The sequence below is a fragment of the Pseudophryne corroboree genome, chromosome 9, assembly GCF_028390025.1.
Source record: "Pseudophryne corroboree isolate aPseCor3 chromosome 9, aPseCor3.hap2, whole genome shotgun sequence".
NCBI lineage: Eukaryota > Metazoa > Chordata > Amphibia > Anura > Myobatrachidae > Pseudophryne > Pseudophryne corroboree.
The window spans coordinates 46545602-46561572 of record NC_086452.1 but is presented as its reverse complement, the minus strand read 5'-3'; the positions used below and the strand labels follow the sequence as shown (position 1 = coordinate 46561572).

Here is a 15971-nt window from a genome sequence, read left to right as displayed (position 1 = left end):
TGAACGCCATCCGCGTGTGCCTGAGCCGACACATGCGCAGGCCTGCGGTTTCTTTCTTTGGCGCACGTGCAGCAAACAGATGTCTGCAGGATCCATTCACATTTCCACTTGCTTACGTCCCTGAATTAAGTCTAACACAGTTAATTATCTGTAAATAAGGCAAACACACATACTAAACCAGAACAAACAGGAAGCAAAGGAGCCCGCAGTATTTACCTGGTCTCTTGGTGATTTCACAAGCTGGCCCTTTAAACCCTAGCGGGCAGATGCATTCGCAGCGATTTTCTGTAAATATCAAGGATAATAAAAAAAAAAAAGTGATTTTGTCGGAAGCGTCCAAAGCTGCATTTTTGGGATAGTGTTTAAATAATAATATGTGCTATATTTAGGTGATATTCTAAAAAAATATATATTTTTACATTTAGACCTTAATCGCTCGGTATGTTAAATTGCACGAAAACAAATTTCAAATATGGATCATATTTTACGGGTGATTTACTAAAGGCGAACATATTAACCCAGCAGCTAACACCTAAGATTGCATCCAGCAGCCCTGTTTGTGTCGACTGACGACTGCTATACATAGGTGTGCGCAGGGGGGGTGCCTGGTGCGCACTGGCACCCCCTAATGTCCGGCATACCAATGTCACATGCCTGATGCAGCGATAACTGAGCAGGCTGATTACTGACCCCTCTGCGCTGCACCCTGTCAGGACTGCATTACTGACCAGACGCCTGGGTTAATCAAGGGTGCCACTGCCACCGGCTTTCAAACTCCCGGCTCCACCTCCATGTACAAAAACAGCATGATGTGATGATGTCATGCTGCTCGCATGACCACCCGTCACACTCGCCACACGCCCACCTCTCTCCTTCTATGCTATGCCAACGCCAGCCACTGATGATGAGCAGCATGCAGCCAGCGTTCCTCTTAGGAAGACAAGTTCAATACTGGCAGGCGGTCAGCAGCAGAATTGACATTGACACGTCACTCGTTTTTCCAGCAGCGGCAGTACTAGTCTACGACTGTCAGTGTCAGTGAGTGGCTGACTTGTAAGTAAGCTGCTGCAGCGTGCAGGGGAAAGAGAGGGGGAGCCAGACCAGGCTGAGGAGGAGCAGTGTAATTGCAGTGAGTGCCATCAGGGGTGTTTGTTTGGTGCACACCACAACATCTGACAATGTATCTGCTTTATTAGGATTGGTACAAGGGTGGATATTTTATATTGCGTTGACCTCAATAGATGGTGCTAGACACACCCCTCCGACGGTGCACCCTCTAATAAAATGTGCTGCGCACGCCTATGCTGCTATATAGTTATTGCTGCTGATGATTTTTTCAACTGCATTTTTATGAGTGCACTTGAATTAAAAATATTGTATGCGCTAAGCCACATCGATTTGTGCACAGACATTTTTTAGCCCTCCCCCCACAGTGCCGGACTGCGGCATGAAGGGCCCACCGGGGAATGCAGTGGTAGGGACCCGTATTTAGAGGTGTGGCCAATCTCCAGAGGGGGTGTGGCCAGCTGTCACAGAGGCCCCTTGATAAATATATATAGTACATACTGATAGTGCATACATGATAATATACCAGATTAATAACAGCAATGCACTATAGATAATACACCATAGTCCAGTATAAAATAGCATATGTACAATGTATAATTCAAGTGCACGGTCTGGAACCTGATTCCTAGAGGAGGAGGTGAGCCCACAGGCAGTGGGGCCCACCGGTGGTTTCCCCTGTTACCCCTGTGGGCCAGTCCAACCCTGCCCCCCTCCACCCCCCCCACACACACACACACACACACACACAAAACATTGCACCTTATTTGCTTTCGCTATGTGATTCAACTGAACTTTTTTTCCCATGCAGCTAAGTGGGTGGTAACGTACCAAAATTTGAGGGAATACAGTTTGTACAAATAGTGAAATAGCAAAGGGAGGGGGGAGCGTGGTTGGGAAAGAGGGGATTAGTGCTGATGTTTTCAAAGTGCAATAACCTCAGATAGTCTCTAAACAGCTCTAGACAAGCCGCGTACCTGACAAAAAGAAACAAGGCTATTTACTAAGCCTTGAATGGAGATAACGCTCCAGCCAATCAGCTCCTAACTGTCATTTTCCCACCCCAGCCTATAACATGACAGGAGCTGATTTATTTTTGACTAATATCAGTAACTTCGTACCCATGAAGACGGCCTTCCCGTTGTTCTGACACGGAGCGCATCGGCAGGAGCTGGTCTCCGCCTGGAACTCCTCAAGAGCGCGTTTCATGTTCTGCTGCAGGATGTTTGCACCAATGAAATCTGTTGCTGTCACCAGCTCGAACAAGGGGCTGGCCTACAAGAAAACAAGGGTCAGGGGACAACAAGAACATCTATTAATCACCGTCTCATACTGGTCGGAGAATCTGTATTTAAAGCGACACGCCCTAACCAGTAGTTTCATTTCAGAAAATCCTAGTGGTTATTGCTCCCTCCCCTCAGCATGTGAAATAAAACTAATGTGCATGGTTGGTGTAATGGTTAGTATTACTGCCTCACAGCACTGAGGCCTTAGGTCCAATTCCCACCATGGCCCTAACTGTGTGGAGTTTGTATATTCTCCTCGTACTTGCGTGGGTTTCCTCTGGGTACTCCGATGTCCTCCCACAATCCAAAAATATACTGGTAGGTTAATTGGCTTCTGAATGTTTTATCATCCTAGTGTGTATATGTGTGTACAGTACATGTGATAGGGAATATACAGTAGATTGTAAGCTCCACTGCGGCAGGGACTGATGTGAATGGCCAAATATTCTCTGTAAAGCGCTGCGGTATATGTGTGCGCTATATAAATAACTGGTAATAAATAAATATTATCCCTCCTCCCCGTGCAGCAGCAGACCATGAATATATTCCTGGGTAAGGAATGGTGAAACTAGCAAGTGTTGGGCCCAGGTGCAAAAAATATGCTTTGGTTCCCCCCGTCCTCAATAAAAGGGAAAAATAAATACATTTTCCGATGGATATTTTGTGCCAGCGTCGAGTGAGTTTAGGTACCAGGCCCTTTACTAATAATGCTAGATGCTGCTGCAGATAGGAAATACTGGGTTGTGCGACTTTACGCATGAAGCTGTATGGATACTGGCATTGCCGGTAGGCAGTACACCTGCCTACTACGGACATCCGCACTTGTGCCAGTTTTGCGTAAAACTTAGAATGAGACTGACAATATATCTGGCCTGACTGATTTACATAAAATGTTCCCTTCCACGTCTGTTTTATTCTGAAGGGACTGTGGCCAGAGCGGAACCCAGGAAAGTGGGAGGGAGCAAATGCGGGTGTGGCTTTCAAATTTAAAGCGGTGATCATATTAAGAGCAAAACAATGCACTTAATATTAGTGCCGCTTTAAATTGTGAGGTTAAACCCCATAGTATCAAACATGTTAACCATAGCAGCATTATTCATTATTTATAACCGTATTACAGAAGTGTAATTAGGAATTTGGGCGCCCTGGATGTAATTGTGTAATTACAACGCCCCTTTCACAATGCTATGCCTCCTTTCCCCATCCTTTGCCACCCTAGGCTAGGACAACTATTATCACTATAAACTGTGTAAAAGAACTATAGAAGTGGTACTATGCAGTATACACCGATACCAGGAGTTACACTTCCGCTGTACAATCACATTACCCACCACTGTGCACAGATCTCTTTGCAAATGTTTTATCTACTTTTCTTTTTTCATTCTGACCCCAGTTCCACCTGACCTTTTATATCCCAAGGGAACATTGCCCCCTTCTCCAGCGTGTCCTGGTATACAGCCATGCGTATCCATGTGCAAGGTGAAAGATGTCCCCTGTCAGCGTCCGTACATGCTGTAATACAGCCTGGTGATTCTTCAGACCCCACCATCAGTCAGGGACGGATCTAGACTTTTCTTTAGGGGGGGGCGGTTTACTGTTTAATCTTGACTCCTCCCTCTACAGTCCCAACTCCTCCCATCTGCAGTCCTAACTCCTCCTCTCTCAATTCTGACTGAACTTTTTGAGTGAGACTGAGATAGAGCTTTGTGATTGTTCTATCTACATGTGACTGTGCTATGGGGTAATTGTATTTATTAGCCCTAGTAGCCACACACCAGCAAGTGAAGGGCAAATGCTCTGTAACCCTTGCTCTCCTGGCTCCCCTGTGCTGCTGTGGTATAAGCTGCAGCACATCGTTCTGCCTAAGGCTCTCCCAGGAGAGCTCTCTTCTGCTCAAAAGTGGGCGTGGCTATGACTGTGTTAGGGGGGGGCGGTCGCCCCCCCCCCCTAGATCCGGCCCTGCCATCAGTCGCAACATTAACACTTGCACCAGCCCTTTGGTAAGGGCAGATTTACCATCTGAGTTCGCCAAAGTGCGCAAACACTTCAGCGACGTGCCCCATAAGACAGGCAATCTCCGTGCGTCTGTTTACTCACCTCCCAGTCACCGCCCAGGAACTCCCAGCACTTTTCCAAGACATCACTGCATCCGTGTGTCTCCGCTGCAACAACGCCCTCTGTGTGTACACTGTGTGTAACGCATGCGCCGCTGGAGTTTTTAGGGCATTTAGAGAACACGCAGTAGCAGAGCAAATCACTCAACTCCATGAACATTGGCCTTGCATGCGACTCCAAACCAGGCCTATCGGCATTGCGTGCAACTCTGAACCAGAAACATTGCAATTGTGTGCAACTCTGAACCAGGACCATTGGCATTGCATACAACTCTGAAACAGGCTCACTGGCATTGCGTGCGACTCTGAACCAGGCCCATTGGCATTGTGTGCAACTCCGGACCAGGCCCATTGGCATTGCGTGCAACTCTGAACCAGGCCCATTGGCATTGTGTAAGACTTTTCACCAGACCCATTGGCATTGCATGCGACTCTGAGCCAGGCCCTTTCGCATTGCATGGAACTCTGAGCCAGGCCCACTGGCATTGCGTACGACTCTGAGCCAGGCCCATTGGCACTACGTACGACTCTGAGCCAGGCCCACTGGCATTGCGTACAACTCTGAGCCTGGCCCATTGGCATTGTGTGCGACTCTGAGCCTGGCCCATTGGCATTGTGTGCGACTCTGAGCCAGGCCCACTGGCATTGTGTGCGAATCTGAGCCAGGCCCATTGGCATTGCGTACGACTTTGAGCCAGACCCCTGGCATTGCATGCAACTCTGAGCCAGGCCCATTGGCATTGCCTGCGACTCTGAGCCAGGCCCAGTAGCATTGCGTGCAACTCTGAGCCAGGCCCATTAAGTGGAATATGAACAAAAGAGAACAATTTTTTCTGATGCGGGGTACACTGGGCTCCACAGGGAATGACATTGGGGTGTAGAGTAGGATCTTGATCCGAGGCACCAACAGGCTCAAAGCTTTGACCATCTTCCCAGAATGCATAGCGCCGCCTCCTCTATAACCCCGCCTTCGTGCAAAGGAGCTCAGTTTTGTAGTTGGTGCCATGCAGTAAGCAGGCTCCAGCAGCCCTGAGAAGGAGGTAAGTGGGTCCCCCCGGCGGGACCCGCTGTAAATCGCGATCCCGCGGGGCCGATGGGAGGTGGGCCGTGCACGCTGGCGTGGACACTGTGGTAGTACAGGGACCCCACTAGACCACCAGGGCAAGGGCACAGGTCGGTTTTCTCTCATAAACCGTTTATATAAGCCCACAGTACCCGGTGGTGAAGTCCAGCAGGGGGATAAGGCTTTGACCTGTATCCCCTCCCCCAGCCCCACGGCGCCATTTAGAGTAAATGTTCCCGCCCTGGAGCTGCATCTCTCTCTCTCCCTCACTCCCTGTCAGCGTTTGGGCGCCATTAGGACAATCTGAGCTGATCCTGGGACTGTTTGGGCAAATCCTCCTCTGTAAAGCCGCCTGCCTGTCAGCGCTGTGCATTTTACAGGACACTTAAGTATTCTCCTTGTCTGCTGACAGTGTTAGTTAAGAAATAGTGCATTATTTCAGGGTTATGTAGTACAAGTACCCTGTGATATACATCCAGTCTTTACTGTGCATTGATATATCTATTGAGTGTATAGCTGTACTTAGTATTACTCTGTATTGCTAGTCCTGTGCAGTTTTAGTGCATGTCATAATTTCTGCATTGTACAATGGAGGTCATTCCGAGTTGTTCGCTCGTTGCCGATTTTCGCTATACTGCGATTAGTCGCTTACGGCGCATGCGCAAGGCAGACTTGCCTACTCTCCCGGAATGGCCGGGAGGCTCCCGAAAATCGGGTGACCCTCCCGGCCCCCCGGAAGAGCAGGCAAGTCTCCCGACCCCCTGCCCGGCCGCCCACTTAGCGAGTAAAGTGGGCGGTCCGGGCAGGCGATGACGCGATTCTTGTTGAATCGCGTCATCATAGCCCCGCCCCCTGCTGTATAATGCCGGTAATAGCGGCATTACACAGCGGGGGGCGGGGCTTACACGGGACAATCCCGTAGTCACGCCCCCGGCCCGCCTGTGCCACGCCCCCGGCCCACCTGCGCCACGCCTCCGGCCCGCCCCCCTCTTCACTCACATCGCAGCCTGCCCCCCTGCCGAGCCGACCTGGCTGCTCTCTCCCGGAGAGAGCAGCCAAATAGTCGGTAAGTATGGCGCAAGGTTCGCAGAGCGCATGCGCTTAGTTATTTTACACAAAAGTTAGGTATTTTACTCACGGCATAACGAAGCTTTTTCATCGCTGTGCTGATCGTAGTGTGATTGACAGGAAGTGGGTGTTTCTGGGCGGAAACTGGACGTTTTATGGGAGTGTGCGGAAAAACGCAGGCGTTCGAGTTGCAAAACGCAGGAGTGGCTGGAGAAACGGGGGAGTGGTTGGGCAAACGATGGGTGTGTTTGTGACGTCAAACCAGGAACGAAAAGGACTGAGCTGGTCGCAATGGCTGAGTAAGTCTGGAGCTACTCAGAAACTGCTAAGAAATTTCTATTCGCAATTCTGCTAATCTTTCGTTCGCACTTCTGCTAAGCTAAGAAACACTCCCAGAGGGCGGCGCCTTAGCGTGTGCAATGCTGCTAAAAGCAGCTAGCGAGCGAACAACTCGGAATCACCCCCAATGTGACTATGTGTGTGTGCATATAGCTGCTGTGCGACCTCCATTTCGTGTATCTCACTCGTACCGCTTTTCCACTAGCTCCTTAGAACACTGGTAAATGTTTCAGATTTACCTGTGTTTTTCCCTAGTGGAAAAGGGTCCCCCTGCAAATTCCCGGATCAAGTGATCTGGGAATCCTACCCGGGTAGCTAGCTGGGTTGAACACGTGTTCAACCCGGTAAGCTGTGTAGTGTGAACGGGAGCCGCTCCCGTTCACAGTGTATGGGAGGGCGGCGCAGGGAGATCATGTGATCTCCCAGCGTCGCCCCTACCGCGTCACTAGCAGTGTCACCAACCCGGCAATATGCCGGGTTGGGGAGCGCTGTCTGAAAGGGGGCTGTAGCACGGGTCGCAGCTGCGATCCGTGCTACTAGTGGAAAAGGGGTATTAGATTGCTATCCCTATATTCTATAACCTGAGGGGGCTAAGTGCGTCATTTAATATAGGTAGTTCACAGTGTTAAATCTGTTACTTATATTTAAATAAGAGTTTTTTTTATGTAACCAGGACACAGTGAGTGTTGCATGCTTCTTTACTGGAGAAGTACAGGAAACCAAAGAACACAGAAAGAGATTCATACGCCAACTAATACAAATACAAAATAAGATCCGTTGTAACCTTCCACCAGAACACATATATAGCATATGGGAACTATATACACCACACACAGGATTTACTCAGTGTGTATTTTTCTCTGTGATTTTTAGTCACCATGGGGGTAATTCCAAGTTGATCGCAGCAGGAATTCTGTTAGCAATTGGGCAAAACCATGTGCACTGCAGGGGAGGCAGATATAACATGTGCAGAGAGAGTTAGATTTGGGTGTGGTGTGTTCAATCTGCAATCTAATTTGCAGTGTAAAAATAAAGCAGCCAGTATTTACCCTGCACAGAAACAAAATAACCCACCCAAATCTAACTCTCTCTGCAAATGTTATATCTGCCCCCCCCCCCCCCCCCCCTGCAGTGCACATGGTTTTACCCAACTGCTAAAAAAATTCCTGCTGCGATCAACTCAGAATTACCCCTCATATACCTCTGGAACTCTCTGTTTGTGCTAATATACTACACAGGGGGTTCTTGTCAGGTATTGTGCTGCTGATATTGAGGGTAATTCCAAGTTGATCGCAGCAGGAAATTTTTTAGCAGTTGGTCAAAACCATGTGCACTGCAGGGAGGCAGATATAACATGTGCAGAGAGAGATAGATTTGGGTGGGGTGTGTTCAATCTGCAATCTAAATAGCAGTGTAAAAATAAAGCAGCCAGTATTTACCCTGCACAGAAACAAAATAACCCACCCAAATCTAACTCTCTCTGCAGATGTTATATCTGCCCCCCCTCCCCCCCCCCCTGCAGTGCACATGGTTTTGCCCAACTGCTAAAAAATATCCTGCTGCGATCAACTTGGAATTACCCCCATTGTACTGTGTTGCCTTGTATTGAGCTTTCGGATATGTCAGCTACAAAGGGCAATGGTGCTGGAGCTGATCCCACATTGCATGGTGGTGACGCAGCAGACACATTTGAGGAAAGCATAGCAGCTGAGGGTTCAGGTTCTGGGGGATCCTTACCCCCAAGTGGGACTGTCGCAACGGGGGTTCAAAATGACCTACCTTGGGCTACCTTCTCCACGCTATTGAATACTCTGGTAACTACACTAACGCCCCCTATGGGACCTCCTTTACCGATACAACCGCTGATGGTCCCTGCTGTTAACTCACCATGGGCAGATCAACTGTCCGCTCAGTTACAGCAATTGAACCAATCACTGACTACTCAGAAGTCTAACCCTCGTCTGCATAAAGGACAGTACTCACTGGCCAATGCGGGAGAGATATGTGCTGAGCGAACCGCTCAGCACACATCTCTCCCGCCGCTCAGCACAGCGCGATGTGTGCTGAGCGTGCGGGGGGAGACGGGGGGCCGCTCATTTCACCCAGCGGGTGAAATGAGTGACCCGCTAGATTGGCCTGCACCAGTGGCGGATTTAGGGGGGGGGGGGCACCAAGGCACGTGCCCCCCCTGTCATTTTTAATAGATGTTTTGTATTGTCCATGCTGCTGTGCGCACCCGCCCCCGACATGTCCCCCGCCGCTGTGCGCATCCGCCTCCGGCACCCGACATGTCCCCCTCAGTGGCGCACGCCCCCCTGATGAGTTGAATCTCCTGTTCTTGAGATGGAGACACAGCTGTCTCCATCTCAGGTAAAAGCCGCGATCGCGTTCGCGATCGCGACCGCGGAGCCGCTGCACTGCAGCGGCAGCAGAGAGCTACCATAGCTCTCTACTATAAACAGTCCGGAGGGGTGAAGGGGGAGCTGCTGGCTGCTCAAGTTCCCTCCGTCCTTACAGTGCTGCTAGCGCCTGGTGGAAGGGTAATTACATACTGTAACTGTATGTATGTTTGTATTTGTAGTAATTTATGTATGTGTGTATGTATGTGATTGTGTATGTATGTTTGGGTGTGTGTTTGTGTATATGTGTTTGTGTGTTACTCTGTGTGTATTATATGGTGCAATACTGCATGTCCCTGGTGCAGTAATTCCCTGGGTGGAGACTGGCATGCACCTCTCCATGCAGTGGAAACCAGGTGGCACTTAGTAGCCTTTGTGAGTAAATCAATGTATTACAAAAGGCATAGTGTACCGATGTTTCAATGGGCGTTTTTTTCAAGGTGCTTTACTGTAGGCTTGAAGGAAAAAAAAACGCTTTATGTGGCGTTGAAACATCGGTACACTATGCCTTTTGTACTGTAATACATTGATTTACTCACAGAGACCGCTGAGTACCGCCTGGTTCTACTGCATGGGGGGGGGCATGCCACCTATTACATATATGGAGGACACCTTGGTATTAAGCAACATCTTCAGTGAGTGCCTATTTTTTGTCATTAGATATATATATATATATATATATATATATATATACATACACACACACACACACACACACACACACACATGTACGTGCACACATACATACATACATACATACACACATACACACACCCACACATGGAAACCCCCCTCACTAAATCCTGCGTTTGCCCCTGCCCCTGCTCTCCTGTCACCTGCTGCTGCTGTTCTGCTCACACGGAGGAGCCGAGCAGGAGGAGGAACTTTACAGATGCAGCCCGCCGCCGCTGGGGATCTCTGCTACCGATCTCCGGCGTGGTGCTGTGCTCCCCACTGACACCACGCCGTGTACGCTGTGCAGTGAAAGTGTACTACTCACACTCTCACTCTTAGCCGCCGGCGCTGATCCTCCCCTGCCTAATAACCAAAGGGAACCTGGTGCCCGCAACGTAATGTGAAGACATCACGCCATCCGCAGCAGCTGTCTTCTCCTGTACCCTTAGGACCTGTACCCACCATGCGCTGTCGGCTCCTTCCAGTCCTCAGGTACCAGCCAGTGGGGCAAACCTGCTGTAAGGTATTTGCTCCAAAACAATGGCCCTCATTCCGAGTTGATCGGTCGCAAGGCGATTTTAGCAGAGTTACTCACGCTAAGCCGCCGCCTACTGGGAGTGTATCTTAGCATCTTAAAATTGCGACCGAAGTATTCGCAATATTGCGATCACAAACTACTTAGCAGTTTTAGAGTAGCTCCACACTTACTCTGCCTGTGCGATCAGTTCAGTGCTTGTCGATCCTGGTTTGACGTCACAAACACACCCAGCGTTCGCCCAGACACTCCCCAGTTTCTCCAGCCACTCCTGCGTTTTTTCCGGAAACGGTAGCGTTTTTTCCCACACGCCCATAAAACGGCCTGTTTCCGCCCAGTAACACCCATTTCCTGTCAATCACACTACGATCGCCGGAGCGAAGAAAAAGCCGTGAGTAAAAATACTATCTTCATTGTTAAATTACTTGGCGCAGTCGCAGTGCGAATATTGCGCATGCGCACTAAGCGGAAATTCACTGCGATGCGATGAAAAAGAACGAGCGAACGACTCGGAATGAGGGCCAATGCCCACTGCCTTGACTATAATATAATACTACAAGTGCGTGGACTGTAATATAATGCTACAAGTGCCTGTAATATAATGCTACAATGCACTTGTAGAATTATATTATATCCCATGCATTGTAGCATTATATTACAGGCACTAGTAGCATTATATTACAGTCCATGCACTTGTAGTATTATAGTAAATGTGATGCCGGGAGGGAGGCATGGGCGTGCGATATTGTCAGGGAATGCTTCATTATTTAGATTATTTTGAATAGGAAAGTATGGTTTTTTGAGAATAGTATGTACAGTCACATCATGTTTATATAATATATTTTTCTTTCCTGAAACAAATGTTTTGTCCCTGTATCTCTACCTCAGCCCCCTCACCCTCCCTGTATCTCCCCCTCAGCCCCCTCACCCTCCCTGTAGCTCACCCTCAGTGTCCCTGTCCTCATCCTGTAACTCCCCCTCAGCGCCCTTACTCTCCCCCTCACCCTCCCTGTATCTCCCCCTCAGCGACTTTATCCTCACCCTCCCTGTAACTCCCCCTCAGAGCACTCCCCCTCTCTGTAACTATCCTCAGCGCCCTTACCCTCCCCATATTTCCCCCTCAATGCCCTTACCCTCACCCTCCTTGTAACTCTCCCTCAGCACCCTCACCCTCCTTGTATCTCACCCTCAGTACCCTTACCCTCACTCTTCCTGTGACTATCACTAAGCACCCTCCCTCTCCCTGTATCTCCCCCTCGGGGGGGGGGGGGGGGGGGGGGGGGCGGGGGAGTGGGGGTGACCTGGGGAGAGAGAATGGTGCTGCTGTGAGCGGTCTTTTGCTGGGGGGGGGGAGTGGGGGTGACCTTCCTGCTGTCAATCTTCATGCGATCGCCCCTGCGATCGCTTTCTTCTGTGTTCTTGTCGTTGCCCAGCAACGGCCGTCGCTGAGCAATAATGCGCCTGCGCATTGCGTCCGCTACGTATGTGCAGTTCCGACCCGTTCGCACGGCTGCGAAAACCAGCAGCGTGCGAACGTTTCGGAATGATCCCCATAAGGTATAAGAACTAACTGTGGACCTGTACCCCCTCCAGCAGTGCATTTCGATCATAGACACACTCGATACTCACATTGAGCACTTGACCACACCCCCTCACACAATTGGTCACACGCACTGAAACTTCGCCACGCCCACTCCACTTCTAACTCCACCCCTCCTTGATAGCACAACCACTTATGGTGCCCCCCCTGTCATTCTTTTCTGGATCCGCCCCTGGCCTGCACGGCAGGCCAATCTAGCTCCAGCGATAGCGATGCGCGGGGCTGCGCATCGCTATCTCTGTAGGGGGTACACAAGGAGCGATCAGGCTTAAAATCTAAGCAATCTAGTCAGATTGCTTAGATTTTAAGCAGCGATCGCTCCGTGAGTACCCCCCTTAAGACCAAGGGGTCCTCTAAGCGGGCCATTACTTCCTCACAATCCACCAACGACACAGATTCTGATCCCGATGCTTCTGATGGGAATCTGTTTCACAGGTGGATGTTCCTGACTTGTTGGAGGCTATCAGGACCATTCTTCAAATTACTGATGACCCGGAGCCTGATGCTGCCCCTAAGAAACCGAACAGGTTTAAACGCCAGAAAGTGGTTAAACAAGTTTTACCTCATTCTGACCAATTAGTTGACATACATCAGGAGTCCTGGGAAAATCCAGGGAAAAAATTCACGCCTCACAAGAAGATGCTGGCACGCTACCCCCTCGCTGCGCAGCTAAGTAAACCTCCCCAGCATATGGATTCGCAGGTGGCGCGGCTGGTGGTATCCTCAGCTGTGTCGGTAACTACCGTCACGTCTCTGAAAGAACCGATGGATAAGCATGTGGAAGGTTGTTTAAAGGCAATTTACGCCCTAACTGGTGCTGCGCATAAGCCCACCATTGCACCATTGCAGCGACATGGGCTGCAGAGGCTGTTGAAGTGTGGGCTCAGGAGCTGGAGGCGGAGTTGCCTTCCAACGCGTCTGATCATGCTAGACAATGTCTACCTTATATTGTCACAGCGTCTCATTACATTAAGGAGGTGGCTTCTGATGCCGGTATTCTGGCGGCCAAGGCTTCTACTATGTCCATTTTGTCTCGCTGGATTCTCTGGTCTGTGGATCTGGACTCTAAGAAAACCCTGGAGGTACTCCCTTTTAAGGGAGACATTCTTTCCGGAGAAGATCTCAACAAGATAGTGGCTGACTTAGCCTCTGCTAAAACAGCATGTCTACCTAGTACTGCCCCTTCGGTGCCGAAGGCTAAAAGTACTCCATTTCGCTCCTTTCATCCTTCAGGGAAAGCAAAAGGTCAGGCGTACCCGAAATAGGTTCGCACTTTCAAACCCAATAAGCCCAAACCCAAAAGGGCCTGGGCTGCCAGTCAGCCTGCTTCCAAAACTGACAAGCCTGCCACATGACTGGTCGGGCCTCCCTCTGGGGGATCCCAGGGTGGGGGGCAGACTTCTAGGGTATACCCAGGAATGGTTGAGGACCACTTCCGATGCCTGGGTACGGGAAGTCGTCACTCGAGGTTACGCCATATCCTTAAAGAATCATCCCCCTCATTGATTTTTCCTGACAGACGTACCTTCGGATCAGGTGAAGGTAAAAACTCTTCATTCGGTGGTACAGTCCCTCCTGGACACAGGAGTGATAGTACAGGTGCCTCTGGCTCAGAGAGGTAAGGGGTACTATTCACCGCTGTTCCTAGTCCCGAAACCTCAAGTCCTTGAACAAATTTGTGAGGGTCTCCAAGTTTTGTATGGAAACTCTTCACTCTATTGTTCTGGCCTTGGAACCTGGGGATTATATGGTCTCCCTGGACATACAGGATGCTTACCTGCATATTCCCATTGCAGTGTCGCATCAGCAGTACCTGAGGTTTGCGGTTGGCAACCTCCATTACCAATTTCGGGCATTACCTTTTGGTTTGACCATGGCTCTGCGAGTCTTCACCAAGGTCATGGCGGTAATGACGGCTGTACTCCGCCGTCAAGGGGTCGGGATCCTACCGTATCTGAATGACTTGTTGATCCTGGCAAATTCCCCAGAAATTCTCCTACGGCATCTGGATCTGACTATCCAGTTTCTGCAAGCCCATGGGTGGCTCATCAACTGGAAGAAATCTCCCCTGGTCCCTGCTCAGAGCATGGTGCACCTGGGGGCGTTGTTGGACACTCACAACCAGCGGTTGTTCTTCTCTCAGGAGAAAGTCCTGAAGCTTCAGGACAGGATTTGATGCTTCCTATCTCGTCCGCAAGTGTCGATACATTCGGCAATGCAAAGGTCTCATGGTGTCGGCCTTCGACATGGTGGAGTACGCTCAATTCCATTCCCGTCCTCTGCAGAAGTTGATTCTTGCCGAGTGGGATGGCCTGCCTCACCGGATCAGGTCTCAAATGATCTCCTTGTCTCCGGAGGTCCGTCTGTTACTGAGCTGGTGGCTTCAGGACCAACGATTGAGCAGGGGTCATCCCTTCTGGATCTCCAACTGGGTCCTTCTGATGACGGATGCCAGTCTGAGAGGTTTGGGCGCAGTGTTGGAGCAACACTCCCTTCATGGTCGGTGGACCAAGGAGGAGTCTCTCCTCCCGATAAACATTCTGGAACTGCGGGCCATGTTCAATATCTGAACTTGGCCCAGCATTTAATACAGAACAGACTTGTTCAAGTACAGTCGGACAACGCCACCATGGTGGTGTACATTAATCATCAAGGTGGCACTCGAAGCCGCATGGCAATGAGGGAAGTATCAAGGATTCAAGAACGCCATCTGCCAGCCATATCGGCAGTATTCATTCTGGGGGTCCTAAACTGGGAAGCGGACTTTCTCAGTCGTCAGGACGTACACACCGGAGAGTGGACCCTCCATCCAGAAGTGTTTCAACTCCTCGTGGACGGGTGGGGCCTTCCAGATGTGGGCCTGATGGCGTCTCGACACAATCACAAGGTTCCAGTCTTCGGAGCAAGGAAAAGGGATCCTCAAGCAGCGTACGTGGATGCACTGGCAATTCCATGGAACTTTCAGCTGCCATACGTGTTCCCTCCAGTGTCACTCCTGCCCAGAGTAATAAGGAAGTTAAAGCAAGAAGGAGGAATCCTACTTCTGATCGCTACCGCGTGGCCCAGGCGGCATTGGTTCTCAGACCTTCAGGGTCTCTCGATAGAGCGTCCCCTTCTACTTCCACTGCGCCCAGATCTCCTTGTTCAGGGCCCCTGTGTATATCAGGATTTAGCCTGGTTGGCTTTGATGGCGTGGCTCTTGAAGCTTCTGCCTTGAGGGCCATAGGTTTTTCTGAGGCGGTCATTCAAACTATGTTGAAAACCCGGAAACCGGGCCTGGAATTCTTCCTTTGCTTTGCTTGGTGCGCATCTAACAATCATGATGCTTACAAGTTTAGTACGGCCAAACTTTTGGCCTTTCTACAATGGGGCCTGGACTTGGGTCTTCGTCTAGCCTCCATCAAGGTTCATATTTCTGCCTTGTCGGTTTGGTTCCAGAGAAAAATTGCGACTTTACCTGATGTTCATACGTTCACTCAGGGTGTGTTGCGGATTCAACCTCCTTATGTCCCGCCTGTGGCTCCTTGGGACTTGTCGGTGGTTCTAGAGGCATTGCAAGAGTCTCCGTTTGAGTCCCTTGAATCTGCAGACCTTAAGTGGCTTTCTCTTAAGGTTTTTTTTTCTGCTGGCTATTGCCTCTGCTAGACGAGTGTTGGATTTGGGTGCCTTATCTTGTAGGTCACCATATCTGATTTTTCACCGTTATCGGGCGGTTCTTAGAACATGTCCCAGGTATTTACCTAAGGTGCTGTCTTCTTTCCACCTTAATCAGGAGATTTTGGTTCCGGCCTTTGCCTCTCCTGAATTGTCTTCCAAAGAGTGGTCTT

General features: G+C 50.0%; 1 protein-coding gene across 1 annotated transcript in view; it reads right to left on the bottom strand.

Annotated features, from left to right (window-relative positions):
- Positions 1–15971, bottom strand: part of C8B (complement C8 beta chain) — a 45950-nt gene that overhangs the window by 2064 nt on the left and 27915 nt on the right. The window contains exons 10-11 of the mRNA XM_063939292.1: positions 2187–2340; positions 217–285 (exon numbers count right to left, since the gene is read on the bottom strand). Of these exons, the coding sequence (XP_063795362.1) occupies positions 217–285; positions 2187–2340 (223 nt within the window). The remainder of the gene's footprint in view (positions 1–216; positions 286–2186; positions 2341–15971) is intronic.